Source organism: Schistocerca gregaria, chromosome 3 (genome assembly GCF_023897955.1).
Source record: "Schistocerca gregaria isolate iqSchGreg1 chromosome 3, iqSchGreg1.2, whole genome shotgun sequence".
NCBI classification, from domain to species: Eukaryota; Metazoa; Arthropoda; class Insecta; order Orthoptera; family Acrididae; genus Schistocerca; species Schistocerca gregaria.
The window spans coordinates 850152650-850173929 of NC_064922.1; the positions used below are offsets into that span (position 1 = coordinate 850152650).

The 21280-nt window shown below is 38.8% G+C and overlaps 1 protein-coding gene across 1 annotated transcript in view; it reads right to left on the minus strand.

Annotated features, from left to right (window-relative positions):
- Positions 1 to 105: 105 nt before the first annotated feature.
- The window catches only part of LOC126354787 (uncharacterized), a 117024-nt gene continuing 95849 nt past the window's right edge, over positions 106 to 21280 (minus strand). Inside the window, exons 5-10 of the mRNA XM_050004695.1 lie at positions 11754 to 11887; positions 11515 to 11674; positions 8322 to 8497; positions 6532 to 6684; positions 4340 to 4518; positions 106 to 1177 (exon numbers count right to left, since the gene is read on the minus strand). Of these exons, the coding sequence (XP_049860652.1) occupies positions 994 to 1177; positions 4340 to 4518; positions 6532 to 6684; positions 8322 to 8497; positions 11515 to 11674; positions 11754 to 11887 (986 nt within the window). The 3' untranslated portion in view covers positions 106 to 993. The remainder of the gene's footprint in view (positions 1178 to 4339; positions 4519 to 6531; positions 6685 to 8321; positions 8498 to 11514; positions 11675 to 11753; positions 11888 to 21280) is intronic.

Consider the following 21280-nt stretch of genomic DNA (forward strand, 5'->3'; position numbering starts at 1 on the left):
GGTTTCATGCCTCTAAAAGTTCACATTTTATTTTTAAGGTACAGTTCATATGTGCATAAAGAGGGAGAGGAGGCCCACTATGGACAGATAAAAATGAAGTACATAAAAAGATTTTTTTAAAAAAAGAAACCTTTATTGCAACTCTCTGTGCCAATAGGAACAATACTAGTATTTAGATTATTCAGGTTTTCAGTCGTTGATCATCTGTTGTCTTGAAGATGATTATTACAGGTTTAATGCCTAAAACTGAGATAACTTTCTGAGGATAACACATTGCTGTCAATAGTATTTGCATTCAGGAAAAGAAATAAAGAAATTCATATGTATAGTTCTACAAGCACTATTGCAAACAGTCTAAAAATGACACGTGGACTCATCTCATTGATTTCTTGATTGCAATGTGCAGATATGAATGCTATACTGAAAGGCCTGAGCAACAATCTATCACATTAGCAACTGAACCAATGTAATAAAAATGAAAGTATTATCAAAATATACAGATTTTACACTATGAGTTGAAACACTGTGACACCAATAACTTCTATCAAGTGATCATAGGCTATGTTTACAAAATGGTTGACATCAGTGTTCTGTTTTGACAGTGTGTTGTCAGTCAGTTTCTTACTGAAGACGGCATCCTGAAAGTGGTGCATCAGGGTATTCAAATAACCATAATGGACATCTACTGCAAAAACATTTTCAAATTTACAGAATCACATTAAATTGTGTGCAAAGAAATTGAGATTATAATAATAAGTGACAGAGAAGTCTGTAAATTAAGATTATGTACATAGTTTGTCTAAAAATTAACACTCATAAAAGTGGATTGTTCATGATTTTAATTGTGACCCTCATATCCAGATTTTGACTGTAGTCCTCCAAGTACTATCACAGTGCAGGAAACATTGTTTATATGAATGAAATTAAGTAAACAGGAAACTTCGTTACCTATAAATACACATAAATGCCACAACTTGACTTGAAGTGTGCAGTTTATTTTCCAACAGGTGTAAAAACCTCATAATCACGCACGGTAAAATTGTAATCTCCCATAAGAGCAAGACACGAGGCATTTTCTCCATCGTAGGAATGTGGCAAATTGGAATAACTGTCCATGTTGTTGTTGCAGTTGCTCGAAATAAGCAGATCTGCTCCAGCTCCAAAGATGGGGCCACAGCTGAAACAAAAAAAAAAAAAAAAAAAAAACTTATTGCGGCACCCACAAAGAGGACGACATAGGCATGACTTATGGCTTGACTGCAGTACACAGGATTAAAAAAAAAGAAAGAGAAAATGATATCAACATAATACAGAACATCTGCACCCATATTCCATGACCTAATGTACTGTTTATGGCAATGAATAATTCATGTGTCATCATCACAATCCCCATTTCCTGTTCCACTGATTGATTGTGCACAAGAAGGATTGTTGGTAAGCATCTTTAGGAGCTTAAACTTCTGACTTCATATTTTTGGTCTTTAATGAGAGATATGTAACAAGAAGTAACATGTTGGCTGGCTCTTCTAAGAACACTGAGAAGTTTAACAGTAATCCCCCCTTGATGCACCACTGGAACTGAATGAGCATCTCCATGACACTTTCACATTTATTAAATGTAACAGCAGCAAAATATGTTACTTTTCTTTAGTTCTTTCTCTTTCTTCTATCAGTCCTACCTGGTGAGGAGTGCAGACTGAGGAGCAATATTCAAGTATCAGCCATACTTCCTTTCTGGGTAGACTAAGCATCATCAGAATTCTTCCAGTGAGTCTAGCATCAGCCCTTTTCTTCAGTTAAATCACTCTGTCTGTATCCATACTGCTAGATATTTAATGTATGTAACCTAGTAATGCCCTACAGAGCTTAAAGCAATCTTCAAGCTGAGGGCAGCTTTAAATTACTATTTCAGATGTCACAAACGTGGAACTTCATCAGTAGATGGGGCAGAGTATAAACAAACTGATGAGCAGTACTATAACAGAGAAAGAAATTATATATTCCACATTTGTTGCTCAGAGATTATTTTCATCCAGCAATATCAGTATTAGTATCATATCATCCATGAAAGTTATTAGAAGTACACAACAAAATTGCAAACCCACTAGCTCAAATGATAAATCAATGTTTGGAAAAGGGCTGCTTTTGAGAGGTACTGAAATATGACGAAGTCAAACCGCTTTTAAAAAGGGAGAAAGAGAGGTCATGGGAGATTATCGTCCTATCTCAACTTTCCCAGTCATATCTAAAATATTTGAAAAAGTTGCTGGTGCTCAAATCCAAAAGTTAATTGTAAAATATTCTATTATTTAAACAATCAATTTGGTTCCCAACAAGGGATAAACACCAAAGGTGCAGTGAACAGTTTCCCAGAGAAAATAAGTCAATTAGACAAGAGCAATAAGTCAGCAGGAGTTTTGTGTGACTTCACAAAGGCATTTGATTCTATAAGCCATGCATTGCTCACTTACAAGTTTGGAAAGTATGGCATTAGGGGAAGTATCCTACATCAGCTTAAATCCTCTTTATCAAACAGAAAGCAAATTATCATTCTGAATGGAAAAAAGTATCTCAGCATGTTCCACAAGGCCCAGTCCTGTTTCTCTTCTATGTTAATGACTTACCGTTAAGCATCAGCTCCCTTCAGTTCTGTTCACAGATGATACTTCTGTGTTAGTTGAAAAATCAAGATTTGGAAAAAATCCCCTAATCATCCACCAGTACCCTCAGTACCTTAGAAACATAGTTCCAGCTAGATTGGACGGATCTCAACATATTTAAGATTCATGTGATGCAATTCAAAACCAAATGGTCAAAAAGTGAGCACATTAAGATTATTCACAACCCTCAAGATATAGAAGAAGTTGACTCAGTCAAATTCATAGGATTAAACCCGGATAAAAATTTGAGCTGGCAGGCACATATTGAGTACCTGGCAAACAAATGGAGCAGCTTTGAATTTGCAGTGCAAATATTATCAACCTCTTGAGATTATTCTCTCTTTTTATATATTGGAGATGAATTATTTGAGGGAAACCATTTTGTTCACTCACGTGACACAAGAGAGAAAGAAAATTTTGAGGTACCGGGACCTCTGTACGTGGGAATGAAAGTTTATAATAAATTAAAAAGGAACAAGTTAATGCAAATGAATTTAGGTCCTCTTAAAAGAAAGCTGTATGAGGCACTAACACTGAAATGTTATTACACAGTGGATGAATTTATGCACAACAAACTGAAAATTTGAGCTGGATATAATGTGTTACATGTTCCAAGAAATATTTTAGTATTTATTAGTATAAAAATTACGGTAACTGTATTCAATTTTTTTATTTATTTTTATTTTTATTATTTATTTATTTATTTGCATTTATCCTGTACACAAACCAAATATGTGACATGAGATGAATAAACTACAGTTCCATGAAAAGAGATGTCTACATATCCCTCCTTCTACATCCATACTCTTCAAATCACTATGAAATGCATAAACAAGAGTACTTTCCATTGTACAAGTTACAAGGGCTTCTTCCCATTCCATTTACATATGCAACACAGGAAGAATTGCAGCTTAAATGCCTCTGCACTTGAAGTAATCTGTCTAATTTTGTCCTTGTCGTTCCTCATGCTGAAGATTCCATCTTGCCATTTTCTTTTTTATCAGGACATTCTTTTTAAAATTTTATCTATACTTTAACATTTTATCTTTATTTTAATATTTTATCTAATATTCATTCACTCCATTAATTTGTGAGATAATTTCAGCACTAAAATTTGTGTCTGTTAGCTGAGAGATTGCTTCACTCTGGCAACTACTGTTCCAGAAGACATTCACAAATTGAACACCAGCCAAAGTGACACAAGGTGAGCCAGGCACAGATAATAATAGCTGATGAAGTTGTGAATTTACCATACCAGTCTTGGAATAAACCCTAATTATTTCTTGTGTGCACAAGTAACAAACAATTTAGGCTAAAACTAACTCAAATGACATGTTGATCCAAAACACAACTTTTAGGTAGTTGTAACAAAATACTGGCCCCACTGTGGACATAGTAAAGCTGGGGAGACATAAGAGAGGAAAGAAAGGAGCCAGAACCATATTTTTACTTTAAGGAGCTATGGGAGCAAGAACTCATGTCAAATTAAAATTTTCATGGTATAGCTCAGAGATATGAGAAAACAGAATGATGCTACCCTCCTGAGTGATGCCTGTTAAAAGAAGTTGAAAATCACTCACAATGGAGACTGCTGAAAATCCAGTCCACATTTTGTCATATTTTAAAATCACATCTTATTCATCATACAAACTGAATTACTATGTTCATTTGTTACTTACTCTGGATGGTAGCATATTGCAAACATCTTCTTTACTATGTTAAATTTGGTTGGTGATAAATCTGGATTGTTTGGCAGCGTAAAAAGAAAAGCCTTTTGTGAAGGAATGTAGTGGCCTGTAATGTTTGTCTTCTCCCATGGGACATCACTGAAACCACCACAAATCTCTGATGTTGCACCCTAGTAACAAAGAAAATAACTTTAATGTTTTCATATAAGCCACATGCTGAAAAATAATGTCAATGAAATTTGATAGCTAAAGAATCAAAAAATTGTCAATAAAATAATTCCTGTGAATTTTTGCAACTTTGTGCTTAAAGTGAAAACTTCTATACAGGTTTGCAGCTCAACTGGGTTGAGGAATTGTGTTGGATGGAGTGAACAAGGGGTGAAAGGAGGCAAGGGTTGGGATAGTGGCTGATAGTTGAGAAAGTGAAGGAGCAGGTGCACTGGATACGAATATGAAAGGAAGAAGCAGCAGGTGCACAGTACAGGAATGTGACATTGGCAGTATCATTGGTGAGCTCATGGAGCACACGAGGATGTGGAGGAGTGAACTGGGAGAGGAAGACAGAACAGGGGAAGATAGATGCTAGGAGGAGAGTGTGTGTATGGGCTGAAAGAAGTTGGGTCCTGGGATGGGGTGGACGTGAGTGTGGGGCAGGAGGCTAGCAGAGATTAAGGCCAGGAAGACTGTGTGATTGGAGCATGTAATGTAAGGACAATTCCCATCTCAGTAATTCAGAGAAGCTGGTCTTGTGGCACAGAGGATAGAGTCCAGATGATGTAGATGGTGCAGCAGCCATTCAAGTTGAGCATTTTACACTCAGTGGCATTTTCTACAACCGGATGGTTAATTCCGTAGTTGGCTTGAGGAGGAAGAGGGATTCAAGAAAGAGGTTTTGGGACAAGCTTAGAAATTTGAGGAGCAATTGATGGTTATGCTGGACATCTGTAATGGGATCACTATGGGGGTGTATGTAGAAGGGTCAGACAGTTGGCAGGTACCTTTTATTTTCTACAAAATAATTATGATATATTAACAAAGTATCTATGATATACCTATGAAATTTCTATGTTATATATATGAACTATCCTGGACCATTCTTATATCAATCGTACTCCCAGCCTCTTGCCTCATGGATGGTATCCTTGTGGAAAACGCAGATGCAAGACCTGTGCTATGTGTCCATCCACCTCAACCTATTATAATCTCATCACAGACATATCTTAACCTGTCATAAGCAGAGTCACATGTGAAAGCAGCCATGTTATACATCAGCTCTATTGTAACTTCTGCCCAGCCTTTTGTATGGGAATGACCACAAAGCAGTTGTGCACCTGAATGAATGGAGACCACCAAACAGGTTGAGAGCAGAGTTGGTATTCAGTGGCAGAACAAGCTATTGAGAATAACATGCTTGACTTGAATGGCTACTTCCTAACCAATACCCTTTGAATCATCTTCGACCTTCTTAGTTCTCTGAATTATATGGACATGTATTGTTCTTACGACACATCCTCCAAACCTGCAATCCTGCTGCCTTCAATTTTCCCTAGCCCCTGCCCCATACTCACCTCTGTCCCTTGCTCTTCATTCCATTCATATACTCTCACATTTTCCTCGCCATATTTCATCTGTTCTGTCCCCCCCCCCCCCCCCCCTCCTTCATACCCCATTCCTCCATCTCACTATGTGCTATAGACAATTCTCCATGCCAGTGACAGGACGAGTGCACCAGTGCCACATTCCTGTCCAGTCCTCTTGTGACCTCTCCCTCCAACCCACCAGCAATTATTCCCTACACCCTTCACCTCCTTTCTCCTTTCAGTCACTCCACCTCATACAACCACAACATCACAACCAAGCTACTAAGTTGGGACAATGCAGCTGTGTAGTGTTTTTGTTAGTTAGCTCTGACGAAGAGCAATGTTTGAAACTTTAGCAACAATTTTAGTTTTATTAATGTGCCTTTTGAGTACTCAATCTCTGAACTATGTAGCGAGTGGCTACATACACTCCCAATGAAAAGTTTACAACGATCCAGCTGCACTATTTACGTAGCACTGTAAAATCAGGTTATGACATAAAACACAACATATTCAAATATTTATATATTAATTTTCATATTAGTAACTTCTTATCTACAAAAGTATAATTCTTGTTGATAAAATGATAGACTGATAACTCACTAATGCAATCACATATGTCGGTGCTATCCCATCACAATGACGGTGGAATGCTTCTGCCGAATAGCCGTGTGTGGATGCACGATACACCAGTCTCCACACTTGCTTTGCAGAGCCATACCAATTGTTTAACACTCTGTGATAAGATGTCTTGTCCTGAAGATATAATTTTTGTATAAAATCACTGGAAACTTTGAAGGAACCCATGAAAGAAACCAAAATGACATGGAAAATAAATCAGTGACATGACATTTTCATAATGAAAAAAATTGTGATTGTAATGAGAATACTCACAGAAGTAAAGTAACACATATATATTCTGGAAATATTTGCATAGGAAATAGAATTCAAAATTAAATTACAATCTAAAACAAGAAAAACAACTGCTACTGGGCATCAGCAGTATGAAACAATACACTGCAAATGTCAGGGCCGTTATGAAAGTCATGACCATGCCATTCTTATGAATATTAATTTATAGTTATAGATTAACCATATACATAATCTTAATCCAGAAATTTTTCACCATTTCCCCATCCAACTGATCTAATTTCTTCACAGTGATGCAAGCACTGTGAAGCCACAGAGTAGTCTGCACAAAGTGAACAGCATTTCTGGTCTATCCAGGTTGAATAAGATCAACCAGGATGCAATCCCCTGCATCCCAGAAGACACTGCCCATTACTTCCTCCGACAAATCATTGCTGCTATTCCATACTCCAGTATTTTGTATAAGACTGATAATGGTGGAACTAGTTTTCTTTGCTGGTTACAATATTAGTCAAATTTTCATAGCTGGTTTAATATTAGTCAGAAAGTATTACCCTTCCTTTTTGAAATCTCTGAAGAACTCAAGAAGATATTGGGTGACAGTTGTTCTCTGAACTTTGTGGCTTTCTGTCAATGCATGTGGGTCCCAACAGGCAACAAATTTTTGATAACCCAAGTTTTGAAATATTTCATGCACTGCACTATATCCTGTTGCAAGTGATTTGGCCATGTGATACATCTGTCTTCTTAATGAATTCTTGTTGTGCGTAGTGGAAGCAGTTAAATGCAAGAAGTTACATGGAAGCAGTTACACTGTGATTGCTACAGTGCTCGTCTTGGATGCCCGTGTTCCCACCTTTTAAGCATTTCACCCATCTGCTAACACTGCTGACATTCACGCACATATCTTTATCTACATTCTGAAGGCTAACATTGGCTATCACGACAGTGTTTTTGGACACATTAAATGTCATATTGGTGAAATTACAACCCTGAGGTCAGACTGTTGCTGCCACATCATATCGTTCCATTCTGCAAAAAATCTGAGAGTCCATAAAACACAAACAACCTGGACTCATAATATGGGACATGAATCATCTGTACAACAATGCCTGTTCTCATAGAGCAAGACAAATTCAAACATTTAATTGAGAATAGTTCAAACATCCACCACACAGCTTCTATTGAGTTTCAGCCATTTAGGCCCCTTATAAACCTGGGTGGGCAGTACTTTCAAGACAATGAGACTGTAGGCCAAGAGATCACTCTTTGGGTAGTATAGTTTTCACTAGAATTCTGAACTGTAGGTTTTAGAGCCTAGTCAAATGATGGGATAGTTTTTTTAAAGTCACTATGGGAGTGCATTGGAAAATAAAATAAATTTTAAGCTGGTACTCACAGCACTCATGTCACTACTGTGTTTTTGACTTATTTATTTACTTGCTCTTGTACAAAGCTATGTAATATTTGATACATGACCAGTATTTGCAGCAGTAAGCATAATCCACACATGAGTGTTTCACCTGCACAAGGATCTGTGAATCTGGGAAGAACTTGAGAAAAACTCTTGGCTGCAGACGTTTATCTTCACAGTTCTCACGGAATTTGTTTGGAAGAGCTGCATAGCGGTATCTTTCCAAAGAGAGTTCCATTGGCACAGCTCCTGTGGGCTCCACCTCTTCTGCAAAAACCTGGCTGTCTGTAAAGCAGATAGCTCATGTTAACTGACCAGGATGTGACAGCAGTGGCAAACAAAACAATAATTTTGAAAAGATGATAATAATAATGTTAGAGAGAGAGAGAGAGAGAGAGAGAGAGAGAGAGAGAGAGAGAGAGGAAGTAAAAATTTACATAATGATATCATATTTTGCATACAAGTGACAAACAAAGATTATGGCACAAGGTAAGTAAAAATAATTAATACCAACTGGATTCAGTCAAATAATACAGGATTCAATAACAGCAAAAAAGGTCTGCCTAATATAATAATGAGTTACATCTCTATATGTAAACCTTTGAGCAAACATCTGAGGATGACAATGACTTGACAACATAGTGACACTATCTCAGCAACTCCAAAAAGTTGTCTCCACTATCTCGAGAGCTATTACTGTATTGCCCTGTATGTCTGGAATAATGTACAGTAGAATAGGAAAGAGAACTGAGGGCATGTTAGATGGTGATCAATTTGCGACACAAAAATTAAAGGTACCACAAAGGTGGCAGTTCTGACATTATGCTTCATAATGGAAGCAAAACTTGAGAAAAATCAAGGCACTTTATTTGAATTTGGCTGCCATAGAAGAGTGTACAAAACATAATGTGATGCAAGATGATTAAATCCTTAGAAAAATTAGTGCATTTGTGCACTGTCACCGTCAGTGTCAGCCAGTTTGCCGTGGCATACGGAGCTCCATCGCAGTCTTTAACACTGGTAGCATGCCGCGACAGCGTGGACGTGAACCGTATGTGCAGTTGACGGACTTTGAGCGAGGGCGTATAGTGGGCATGCGGGATGCCGGGTGGACGTACCGCCGAATTGCTCAACACGTGGGGCGTGAGGTCTCCACAGTACATCGATGTTGTCGCCAGTGGTCGGCGGAAGGTGCACGTGCCCGTCGACCTGGGACCGGACCGCAGCGACGCACGGATGCACGCCAAGACCGTAGGATCCTACGCAGTGCCGTAGGGGACCGCACCGCCACTTCCCAGCAAATTAGGGACACTGTTGTTCCTGGGGTATCGGCGAGGACCATTCGCAACCATCTCCATGAAGCTGGGCTACGGTCCCGCACACCGTTAGGCCATCTTCTGCTCACGCTCCAACATCGTGCAGCCCGCCTCCAGTAGTGTCGCGACAGGCGTGAATGGAGGGACGAATGGAGACGTGTTGTCTTCAGCGATGAGAGTCGCTTCTGCCTTGGTGCCAATGATGGTCGTATGCGTGTTTGGCGCCGTGCAGGTGAGCGCCACAATCAGGACTGCATACGACCGAGGCACACAGGGCCAACACCCGGCATCATGGTGTGGGGAGCGATCTCCTACACTGGCCGTACACCTCTGGTGATCGTCGAGGGGACACTGAATAGTGCACGGTACATCCAAACTGTCATCGAACCTATCGTTCTACCATTCCTAGACCGGCAAGGGAACTTGCTGTTCCAACAGGACAATGCACGTCCGCATGTATCCCCTGCCACCCAACGTGCTCTAGAAGGTGTAAGTCAACTATCCTGGCCAGCAAGATCTCCGGATCTGTCCCCCATTGAGCATGTTTGGGACTGGATGAAGCGCCGTCTCACGCGGTCTGCACGTCCAGCACGAACGCTGGTCCAACTGAGGCGCCAGGTGGAAATGGCATGGCAAGCCGTTCCACAGGACTGCATCCAGCATCTCTACGATCGTCTCCATGGGAGAATAGCAGCCTGCATTGCTGCGAAAGGTGGATATAAACTGTACTAGTGCCGACATTGTGCATGCTCTGTTGCCTGTGTCTATGTGCCTGTGGTTCTGTCAGTGTGATCATGTGATGTATCTGACCCCAGGAATGTGTCAATAACTTTTCCCCTTCCTGGGACAATGAATTCACGGTGTTCTTATTTCAATTTCCAGGAGTGTACAATATGTACAAGAGCATATGAAGACATGTGCAGAAAAAATGGGATAACCCTCAAGGTAAGTGTTGCCATCTGTTGCTGGGTACGAGAACTGTTAAAACTGACACTGATCTCAACCCTAAGTGATATTTAGATGTGAGACCAATGTCAATTTGATGGTTCCTGTACCCAACAACAGATGGCTACACTTATCTCTACTTTTTTTTACATTTGAGGGTTAGCCCGTTTTTCTTTACATGTCTTCATATCCTGCCTTGACACTGTATGAGAACTTCTCTTTCCAACTTTTTCTCTCCCTCTCTTGCCATTATCTTAAGATCCTATTCCACTTCAAAATGAAGTTTCATATGAAAAGTTGATCATCCCTGTTTTTATTGCCATGCATTTCCTACTAAATTGGAACCTTTATCACACTACGATGTTCTGACTAATGAAAATTTATGCCCAATCAGACCTTGAAACCATATTTCCTGCTTTTTGTAAGCATAAATTTTCATTAAAATAGAAAGAAACTTCCACATGGGAGCTTTCCCGCTTGGTAAGTCTTGGAATCTAAATTTTCATTAATCATGACATATTCATTGTGTTGCAGTCCAGTTTTTCTGATCATTATTTCATTCATGTCATTTGGTGTATTTGTATCTTCATTGCTTTAATAGCCATTACTTTCATGCATTTCATGTCAGTGAACTGAATTCAAATTAGTACTTATTTACATAGCCAGAGTGATGTGCTTATTTTGAAGGTGTCCATGTTTCTGATTCATTATATTAATTACTGGATATTTTTGAATTGATGCTCACTAGTATCTCAATAACAACAAAGCATTTACAATTTTACAGCATCCTCTTGTGCTGCACCAAAATAATAAATTTTCTCTTAAAATTTTGTATAAGCAATACAGATTTCTGCTTTTCCAGCACTTGTAACAAACTCAACTCAAAGTAGTCTTTCTTGAATTCATCCATTCAAAGTCAAAGCTCCATTTGAACCATCCATGAGGAGCTTGTTCCGGTACACTTTACAAGTATAGGCTTCCTCTGTCTCCATGTAATACAGCAATAACCATAAATTTACCTTTATGGATAGGGCCATTTACCTATAAGTAAAAGTCGAACATGATTGATGACTCCAGCAAGGTGCTGGCATACTCGTGCTCTTTCCTCCTCAGTCCAGTGGGCGGTTGGTTGTGTAACACCTGCTTGATATTTGGCCCAATTTAACACAGCTCGCCACACATCTTCTTCTTCAAGTGCAAGCTGGATAACAGAAGACTATCAGTCAGTTTGTAGTGAACAGAATTGGTGCAATATTTGAATGCAGATTTAGTATTCTTACATAATCTGAAGAAATCAACTTAATAAGGGCTTCCTTTGGCAAATTAAGAAATGAATTGGTCTTAACACACCCTGTGGCATTTTCTCCAATGTATGAAATGCATCGTTCCACAAATGATTTGGTACACTTGCCACCTGCAACAGAGGGTAGAAAATGAAAATAATTTATGAAGCTTAACGGAATGTGAAGCAAATTATCAGCTCCTACCCAGTGTAAATACTCCCAGTTACCATAATAAAACAGAGAAACTATTAAGATTTATCATAGACCAAAAGCCCAAGTGAGGAAAGTTATGTAGCTGGCCCACACACATGATCTATCTGCTGTGCAAGCAGAGAAACTGGTTCAGTAAAGAAGTCCTATTACATGCACATTTGTGGGCCATACAATTTAGGAAAGAGAATGTGGGCACCAGCTGATTAAACTTAGAGGCCTGGTGCAGGGCTGGAGGTGCATGTGGGCCGCGAACTAACAGAGCTTGATGACAGGAGGATTACAACATCGAAGGGTGTGTTTCAAGGACAACTCCCATATACGTAGTTCTGAAAAGCTGGTTAGTGCGATGTTAGGGAGTGGAATAGTAGAGAGATAGTATGATTGTGGTTCGATGAACCCTCTGCCAAGCACTTAAATGTGAATTACAGAGTAGTCATGTAGATGTAGATATAGAATAGTATGGGGCAGATAATTCATGCAGTGCCTCAACTTTGCATTTTTCTGGTTTTTACAGTCATTTATTTAATTATGTAATACCATTAATCATTCCATGTTATGTATTGATCTCTGTCTCCTCTCATCCTCGTTACAGGTGGGTGCCTTGCACACTGAGTTGTCTAACCCCCACCTTCCCAAGGAAGGAACTAGTAACTCCAAAGGCTAGGATGGTATCATATCCTTCTACATAGTCAATTTTGTCTCCTGTGACTAATGACCGACAATTCTATCTCAAAATTTTATAATTATGTAGTGTATCTATTTTGTACTATTTCCTGGTTGGAACAACAACAATATTATGAAAAGGAAAGATTGCTACTCACCATGTAGAAGAGATGTTGAGTCGCACACAGACATAACAAAAACACTGCCACACATGTTGAGCTTTCGATCAAAAGGCCTTTTTCTAAAGCAGACAACACACAGGTCAAGTGTGTGTGGGTTCTGCTTGTGTGTCATCAGAAGGCAGGTTTGGAGCAGCATTGCTACAATGTTCTTGGTCAGATGCTTACTGAGTAGCACACAGTTGTTGCAAGGAGTGTTGTCATAGTGCAGACACCAGTTACTGGTAATATCTTTATTTATTTATTTATTTATTTAGCTGGCCTTTTGCTTCAGTATTTTAAGCACATCAAAATACAGTGGAACTTTGATTTTATGTTCTCTGATTTTACATTTCTCATAATTCTACACCATAAGTTCGTAGCCCCTTTGAAAAACCCGTAAGACCAATGCTATAAAATTCCCCGATTTTACATTTCTTCTTAGTAAGGTTTACCTCAATTTTAAGTTCTTACTCGACGTCTTGCTTGAGTTCACCCCATTTTCTTCCTATTGACATCTGATATGACTGAAAAAGTTATAAGTGCCACAAATGACAGGTGGTTCACACCATGGTTGGTGGCGGAGTTAAGGGAATATTTTAGGCTGTGGCGGAGAGGGGAGATGTGAGAGAGGAAATGCTGATCTGATCCATAATCGGTGTTGTCGAAAAAAACTTGTGCAACATTCAGCTTCACTGTGCCATTATGATACAAGTAGTGCTAGGTTGCAGAGGTAATGGAAAAGCAAGATGAAGTGTTCTGAATGGAGAAAATACACGACAAAGGGGCCCAGTCACCACCTTTTCTTGTGTCACTTATAACTCAGTCTCATCTTTTTGCATGTATTTCTGATGTACTGTATTCAGCAACAATATCAATTGTCAACTCTTCATCCACTTCTGGCTAGTGAAATCTTATTGGCTGGCAGCTTGTTAAGTCACCCAATAGGCAACACAGCCACCATACCACACTAGCACACATACAATGAGCTCACTTACTGGATGTGTGGAGAGGGAGAGTGGCCCTCAACAATGGCAGAGCAGGGAGGTGCAAAGGCATTTTGTAAATTACTGAAAATATACTTTTTGTGTAGATAATGTGCTATGACAGAGATGTTACATGAAAATAGAGCAAAGGTTTTGAGACAGCACATTTTAAAGACTTTCATGTTCAAATTTGACACGATACAGTTGCAACAACTACATACACTACTCACTTATATACTCTGCACCATCATAAATACTGGCAGCAGTGACAGAGAGCATGAAGCGAAACTGTAGCACCTGAGATTTTTTTTTATTTATATTTACGAAGTATAAAATTTATGTTTTATGCCATGTACAGAAATTCACTGAGCCAACTTCGGATAAGCTCGTATTGTCAACTGGGGAAGTAAACTCATTTTTTCACATCTCTGTTTCTCTCATCAAGCCAGAAATAACACCAGAATGAAATTTTCACTCTGCAGAAGAGTGTGCGCTGATATGAAACTTCCTGGCAGATTAAAACTGTGCCGGACCGAGACTCGAACTCCTGAGTCTGGCATATAGTTTTAATCTGTCAGGAAGTTTCTAAACTGACACTTTTAATGGTGGTGGGCATATGAAGTGCATCTCATAAGAAAATCATTAAACAGTAATAGCAATGGCGACTTAGTTTGTCACTAAGCAGATGTCCGCATTTATGTTATGGTTTAACCAGTTAGCTGCTGTGATGTGTTTGGTTTAATTCAAAATCATCAACTTTAGCTTTTTTCTGGGGGAGCACAAAGAATAGTCTCTAAAAAATTGTGTTTTAAATGCATAATTTGTGGTCATAGCGTGTCTGAAAATAGCTTAATTACCTCATACCCAAATACCAATTTCAATTTTTTGATAAATGTTTACTTGCTGTTACACGTCTGTGATTTATAAGAACTAATGAAATTCATTAGCACCAATTATTGTCTAAACACTGCATTGTACAATTAATTTCCTTTACTTAAGACAGATTTTATACAAGGCGTTGGAGAGGATTGTGATTTTTAGCCATATATGCCAATCACATGTGTTTCTGCTTGTGTTTCTTTTTCCCCTTGTTTCTGCACTTTCCTCAATTTTGCGCTTCTTAAGTCTGGACCACATGAAAATGTAAAATAGGGGTTTCACTATAAAATCTCTGTTTAAGACTTGCCACTCAAAACATCCCAACCTCATATCATGAAAGTAATAATGAACATCACTTTTGCCTTTGTCTTGTTTGCTTACACCTGTCCTAGGTGAGGAGAGACCAGCTTGTCTCCTCTTAATTTCAGCAATTTGATTTGGAATCACACAGATCTGTTTTCAAGCTACCATATGGCTCCAAAACTATTAGTCATTTTGAATGTGCTTCAACAGTCCTCGTGATACAAGCACACGATTCTCCGTATTTTCCTTGGTTATCACCTTGAGGCCATATTGAACTTATCTGCAAGTGTTAGGTAACAGTTTTGTTTGTGTTCGTTTTGTCCATCCTTGTAGTCTCTGGTACCATCCAAACACTTAATAAGTGGGTGGTATTCAAAAGTTCACACACACAGCTAATTAGTTATATGTTACATACATTATTTTCACAATATTTATCAATGCAAAACCGGTAATTTTACGGGTTGTGTATACATGATTTTTTATAATTATGTATAGTTTCTGGCCCTTATAGGTTACTAAATAGAGTTCTGGCTTAAATTTGTTGTAGGTGTGCACACTACCACCCTTTTCAAAAATTAACATTGTGGATGATGAATTTCTTTAATGAGCAGTTTAGTATCTAACAGAGATGTTAGTATCAATCGGTGGCCAGAGACACTTTTGCTACTAGGGCACTTTCTTACCAGGGGCAGGGTAGAGCAAAGTGTGCCTCAGCTGCCAATTGCTTGACAGATACCTGGGCTAAGTCCTTCCTCTGCCAAGGTTGTAAGTCAATAGCCACAAAACATCAGCAGTGATCGGTTGTCTTTACCACTAAACTGCTTCTCACATTGTTTCCTCAGATAGATATCTACTATAACAACCTGCCCACAAATAAGGAGCTATCTGGCAGAATATGTTGCTGTAAACTTAAAAATGAGTGGATTATCTTTATCAGGGACTTGTATGTCACAACTGATCACTGCATGGTCACAGTAGTTCCTCTACTTCCTACTTTTTGAGTATTTTATTGAGATCCGTAAATACCAAAACTGTTGCTGACAGAATGTTAACAATGAGGATCATCAGACAACAAAAGTAAACTATACCACAGCATGATAGAGTGAACAGACATAAAACTTACATAACAATAACAGCAACAGAAGCTACAACCAGAAGCATGCTACAAACAGCAGGCAGAACAGAAACAATTACTGGAACAGGTGACGCTGTGCCAACAGACAAAAGCTATGGCTACCAAGCAACTGCCCCGATCATTGTGTTCACTACAGTACCTCTAGCATTATTTCCTGTATTTCGTGATTCAAACAAAGACTGACTGCAGCTTAATCAGGCGCTGATGTGTATCAGCTGTTTTGAAAAACTTGCCCAATTAGCAGTCTCAGATGTAATTTCTTTCTCCAAAATTTATGATTTACTTACAGTATATTACGATAAGCAATCTTGTTAAGTTTGGGCACCTGATCTTCATGGGAAGATCTGTGAGTAATACCAGCCACCTTTACACTCCCTTGCGTAACCTTTATATGCAGAAGTCGTCGTTCGGTACAAACCAGACCAGGAAATGTTTCATTAGGCATTAAAATTAGCAGACCCATCGTTAGACAAATTCTTGAAATCATTCAAGCTTTTCAGATTACTCATAGGCCCAATATGCCAATAGATCAGAAGATTGAAGTAACGTGCTGCATGAACCATGGAGTCTAATGACAGTCAACACCCATGGACACAGCAAACCAAAGCTGTGTTTCTTTTACACAACAGCAGTACCAGTTCTGCTGCTGTTGTTCACACACAGGACCAAGCCCTCTCAGCATCATAGCACAATACTGTTCATAGACTGAGTACAGGGAAGTCATATAATGAATATGTAAGTCAGTGACTAGTTTCTTATGAATTGGATCTAGAACAGCCACCAAATTAACCTTACAAACTTTTAGATATCCACCTTCCTCATGTGTACAACACTGCCTAGTTTCGTAAATCAAGCAAGCTAGTTTAGTTAAATGCATGTTTAACAAGCAAACAATCAACAATTATGTCACAAAATTTGTATCCTGTCGGTCATGTAACCGTCAGTCTCAAACTTTTTTGTGGTGGATTTTTTAGAACCATGAAACTGTAAATTTAATTGGTGCAGACATTCCACTTCATACACTGGAAGATTTGTGCCAGGAATTCTAGTTCTTGTTTATAACTGGCCTCAGGTAGGTGACAAATTTTGAGGTACATATTATCTTTAAGCCCTTGGCAAATCTGAAGTTTTACTGTGCTTGTTCCATGAAACCTGCTTCGAAAGATGAAATAACTCTCCTTCATGCTTTAAAGGTCTTTGAATAAATACCATTAAGTAATGTGGCTATATCTGTAGTAATAATCAAGACATTTACATCCCATACGCCAGCCAAAAGAATGACTATCTATATTAGTATTTGGCACACGTTTCTCCAAGGAGGATTCAGGAGATTTTACAGTTACCTCTAGATGGAGAATCCAACAATTCATGATGATAAAAATATGCCTTGTATTGTACTGGTATCTTCGCCTATTCAAAAAAGACATGCAATGAATTGCATTTTCATGTTTACAAGGAGCAGGACTTAAGTGCGACCCAACAAATGTAACCTTTTTCCTAAGAAGGAGAAATATACCTATGGCATGTGTTGAGTGTCTGCCATAACATATAGAGCAGCACCTACAATTCTACTTTGCCCTTCAATATGAAGTGAATGGCAAAATGTACTTCCCATTGCACCATGTATTAGAGGTTCTTCCCATTTGATCTGAGTATGGAGTGCAGGAAGGACTCTGTGCACAATGTAATTAGTGTAACCTTGTCTTCGTGGTCACTTAAACAAGATACATAGGGTGTTTTGTACATTTTTATACTTCTCACTTAATAATGGCTCTTGAAGCTTTGTTAGAAGCTTTTACATGACACGCGGTGGCTGTCTTGGACATGTCTACCTGTTCAGCTTTTTCAGCATCTTTTGTAGTAAAATGAACGTTTCCTTTCATGTTTCTCTTCTTTGTACATATAACAAATATGGCATCATGACATCCACACTGGGACATCTTCTTAAGGGTTGTGATTGCTTCGATATAAAAAAAAAAAATTATCGGTAAACTGCTTTCGCCTCTTTCATCATCATTATAATATCATACACATTTCGTTGATCAATATCCTGTCAGTCTCAAACACTTGAGCAAAATTCTAGGCTGAATTACACGTGTGTTTTTTTATACACCCTTCTTTGCAGACTGATTGAATTTTCCCAGTATTCTACCAATGAACCTATGTCTACCACTTTCTTTACCTACAGCTGAGCCTCTGTGATGATTCTACTTATCACTGCAGATTGATACACAGGAATTTGTGAGAGTTGAGTGATTCCCATTACGACTCACTGATACTGCAGTTACAGTATATTCCAGATGTGTGTTTCATGAGGTGCAAAATTTTTCATTTCTGAACATTTAAAATCAGGTGCCAGTTATTGTGTCCTTTAGAATGCAACCAAGACCTGACTAAATATTTCTGCAGCATTTTCAGAAAAGTACTTCATCATACACAAGTGCACCATTGCAAAAATTTGTAGGTTACTATTAATATTTTCCACAGTTTTATCAGAACACCTCTCACAAGATTAACACAAATAACACATAGAGAGAGAGACTATCAACACGCTGGGGGCATATATTGAATTATATCTAGATCTGTCAATGGCCCTCGATCCATGATACATACTTTGTCCTCCAAACAAGAACCCTCAATCCAGTCACAAATTTTGTGTGATAACCCATGCAAACATACTTTCACTGATAAGTGGTAGTATGGTACTGAGTAAAGTGCTTTTTGGAAGTCAAGTATTACTGCATCTTCCATTGTTTCGTGTGGATGTTTTTGGAATTCATGCTGGTTTACATGGAGGAAGTCATCCCATTCAACATATGTTATCACATTTGACCCTCAGAATATGTTCTAAACTTCTACAACATGTGTATGTCAAAGATGTTGGAAGGCAGTTTCTGAATTCCTTCTGCTGCCCTTCTTGTAAATGGGTATTTTGTTCAAGGCATATACAGTTTTTTATGGTTCAAAGAGAGGCTAACTCTGACTCAAATTCTGTGTTGAATCTGATGGGGTTCCCATTGTGCCATGGAGCTTTGTTCGAATTTAGCAATTTCAGCTGTTTTTCAATGCTGCAGACACTAATATCTAAATTGCTCATTTTTGCAATGGTGTGAGAATGAAACTGGGTTAGTACTTCAGGATATCAATTTGTTTCTCTGTCATCACATTTGGTTCCTGTGCTGTCCACAACTGTCTTGGACACTAACTTTGGTGCCATCAATAGCTTTTTCATTCACCGTTTTGTGAGTGGCCTTTTACTAAGACTTGGCTACAGTAGTAACTGAAGGCATCATGTATTTCCCCATGTTCAAATAGGTTAAATTCAGTATTTCTCCCTATGGCCCTTTGCTTTGTTTTTCATCTGTTATGCAGTAGTCACTATTTCATTAGAGCTTCTTTATAGGGACTGTACACCATGGATGAGTCCTTTCAATTACAAACTATTCTTCTAAAATTATTTAACTGGATAGGTAAAAAATCGGCTTACCAAGCAGCACCAGAACACACACACAAAAGACGGTTGTGATAGGCAAGCTTTCAGAGCCAGTGGCTCCTTTCTCAGGTAGAAGGGGGAGGAAGAAGGGTGAAGGAAAAGGACTGGAGAGGTCTAGGAAAAGGGGTAGATTTTGGGGAACTCACCCAGAACCATGGGTCAGGGGAGACTTACCATACGGAATGAGAAGGAAAGACGGTGTCTCCCCACGGTTACAGGTGACTTTCCTAAAATCTACCCCTTTTCCTTCCCCTTCAACGCTTCTGCCTGAAGGAGCCACTGGCTCCGAAAGTTTGCCTATCACATCTTTTATGTGTGTGTTCTGCCACTGCTTGGTGAGTAGATTTTTTAGCTATCCAATTAAATAATTTTATGTTATTGATGGTTTTTGTTGAACTATTCATCTAGTAACATATCTCTCCAGTGCTTCATCAATTATTCTTCTAATGTTGAGACCCAGTTCCTCTGCATTCTCCTGCTCAGAGCTAAATGTTTCAAAGTTCCTTTCTGGGATGTAGTACCACTGTCTATCTAGTCAATCTTTCTACTTGATTTAGTTGCCTTTAGTACTTGGGTGATCAATTATGCCACAACCACATCATTGACATGATACCAGTTTCAACATCAACATCCTCAAGAAAGTCAGCTCCGTTTGTTGCCATTTGATATATTTTCTCCATGAGTGGCCTTCTTAACTATCTGTTATAGGTAGAACCAAACAAAAATTACCCTCTTGGCATTTACTGTGACTTTGCCCAGGCTTTTGACTGTGCATATCATAAAACTCTAGATGAAAACATGATGTGGCATTACAGATATTTCCCTTGCATTATAAGACAGAGGGGTCTCATTAAAAAAAAAAAAAAAAAAAAAAAAAAAAAAAAAAAAAAAAAAAAAAAAAAAAAAACTATGAAATGCAAAGTCAGAGTGAAAAAACATAAAATAACGAGCTCCACAAAGTTCAGTTCTTGGTCCCTTCAAGTTCTTGACCTACATAACTGATTTACCACAGGCACTGGAAATCTCCTAAGAAACTGTTTTTTTTCTTTTTTCCCCCAGATGATACAAGTCTACTGATTGAGTGTCCAGATGGGTACTTACTAGACATTACAAGGGGGTTAGTGGAACTGACTTATAACTGGTTCACAGCAGACAGCTTCCATTCTAAATGACTTACAGACACCAATAATCCATTCATCTTCACTGACTGATTTAGTAATCACTGTATCACTATAATGCCAACAGCATTCCTGTCAAATCATCCAAGTTACGCGCTGTCATGTCGGGCTAGGCTAACACCTGGATGGGTGACTGCCCGGGTCCGCCGAGTGCTGTTGGGAAGTAGGATGCACTCAGCCCTTGTGACACCAACTGAGAAGTAGCAGCTCTGATCATGAAAACTGACAACAGCCAAGAGAGCGGTGTGCTGAACACATACACCTCCATATTCACATCTAGTGACGCCTATCGGCTGATGACGACATGGCGGTTGGTCGGTACCATTGCGTCTTCTGAGGGTGTTCAGTCGAAGCACCAATATAGTATGATGAACAATATTTACATGGGTTATCCCTCACGTGGCTGTACATGTAAATCATAAATTTAGGGTTTACAAATGGTGTGGCTATAGAAAGAAACGGTACCAGTGTGCACTGGAGAAATTTGGCCGTGGGGAGACAGTTATTATGACAAGA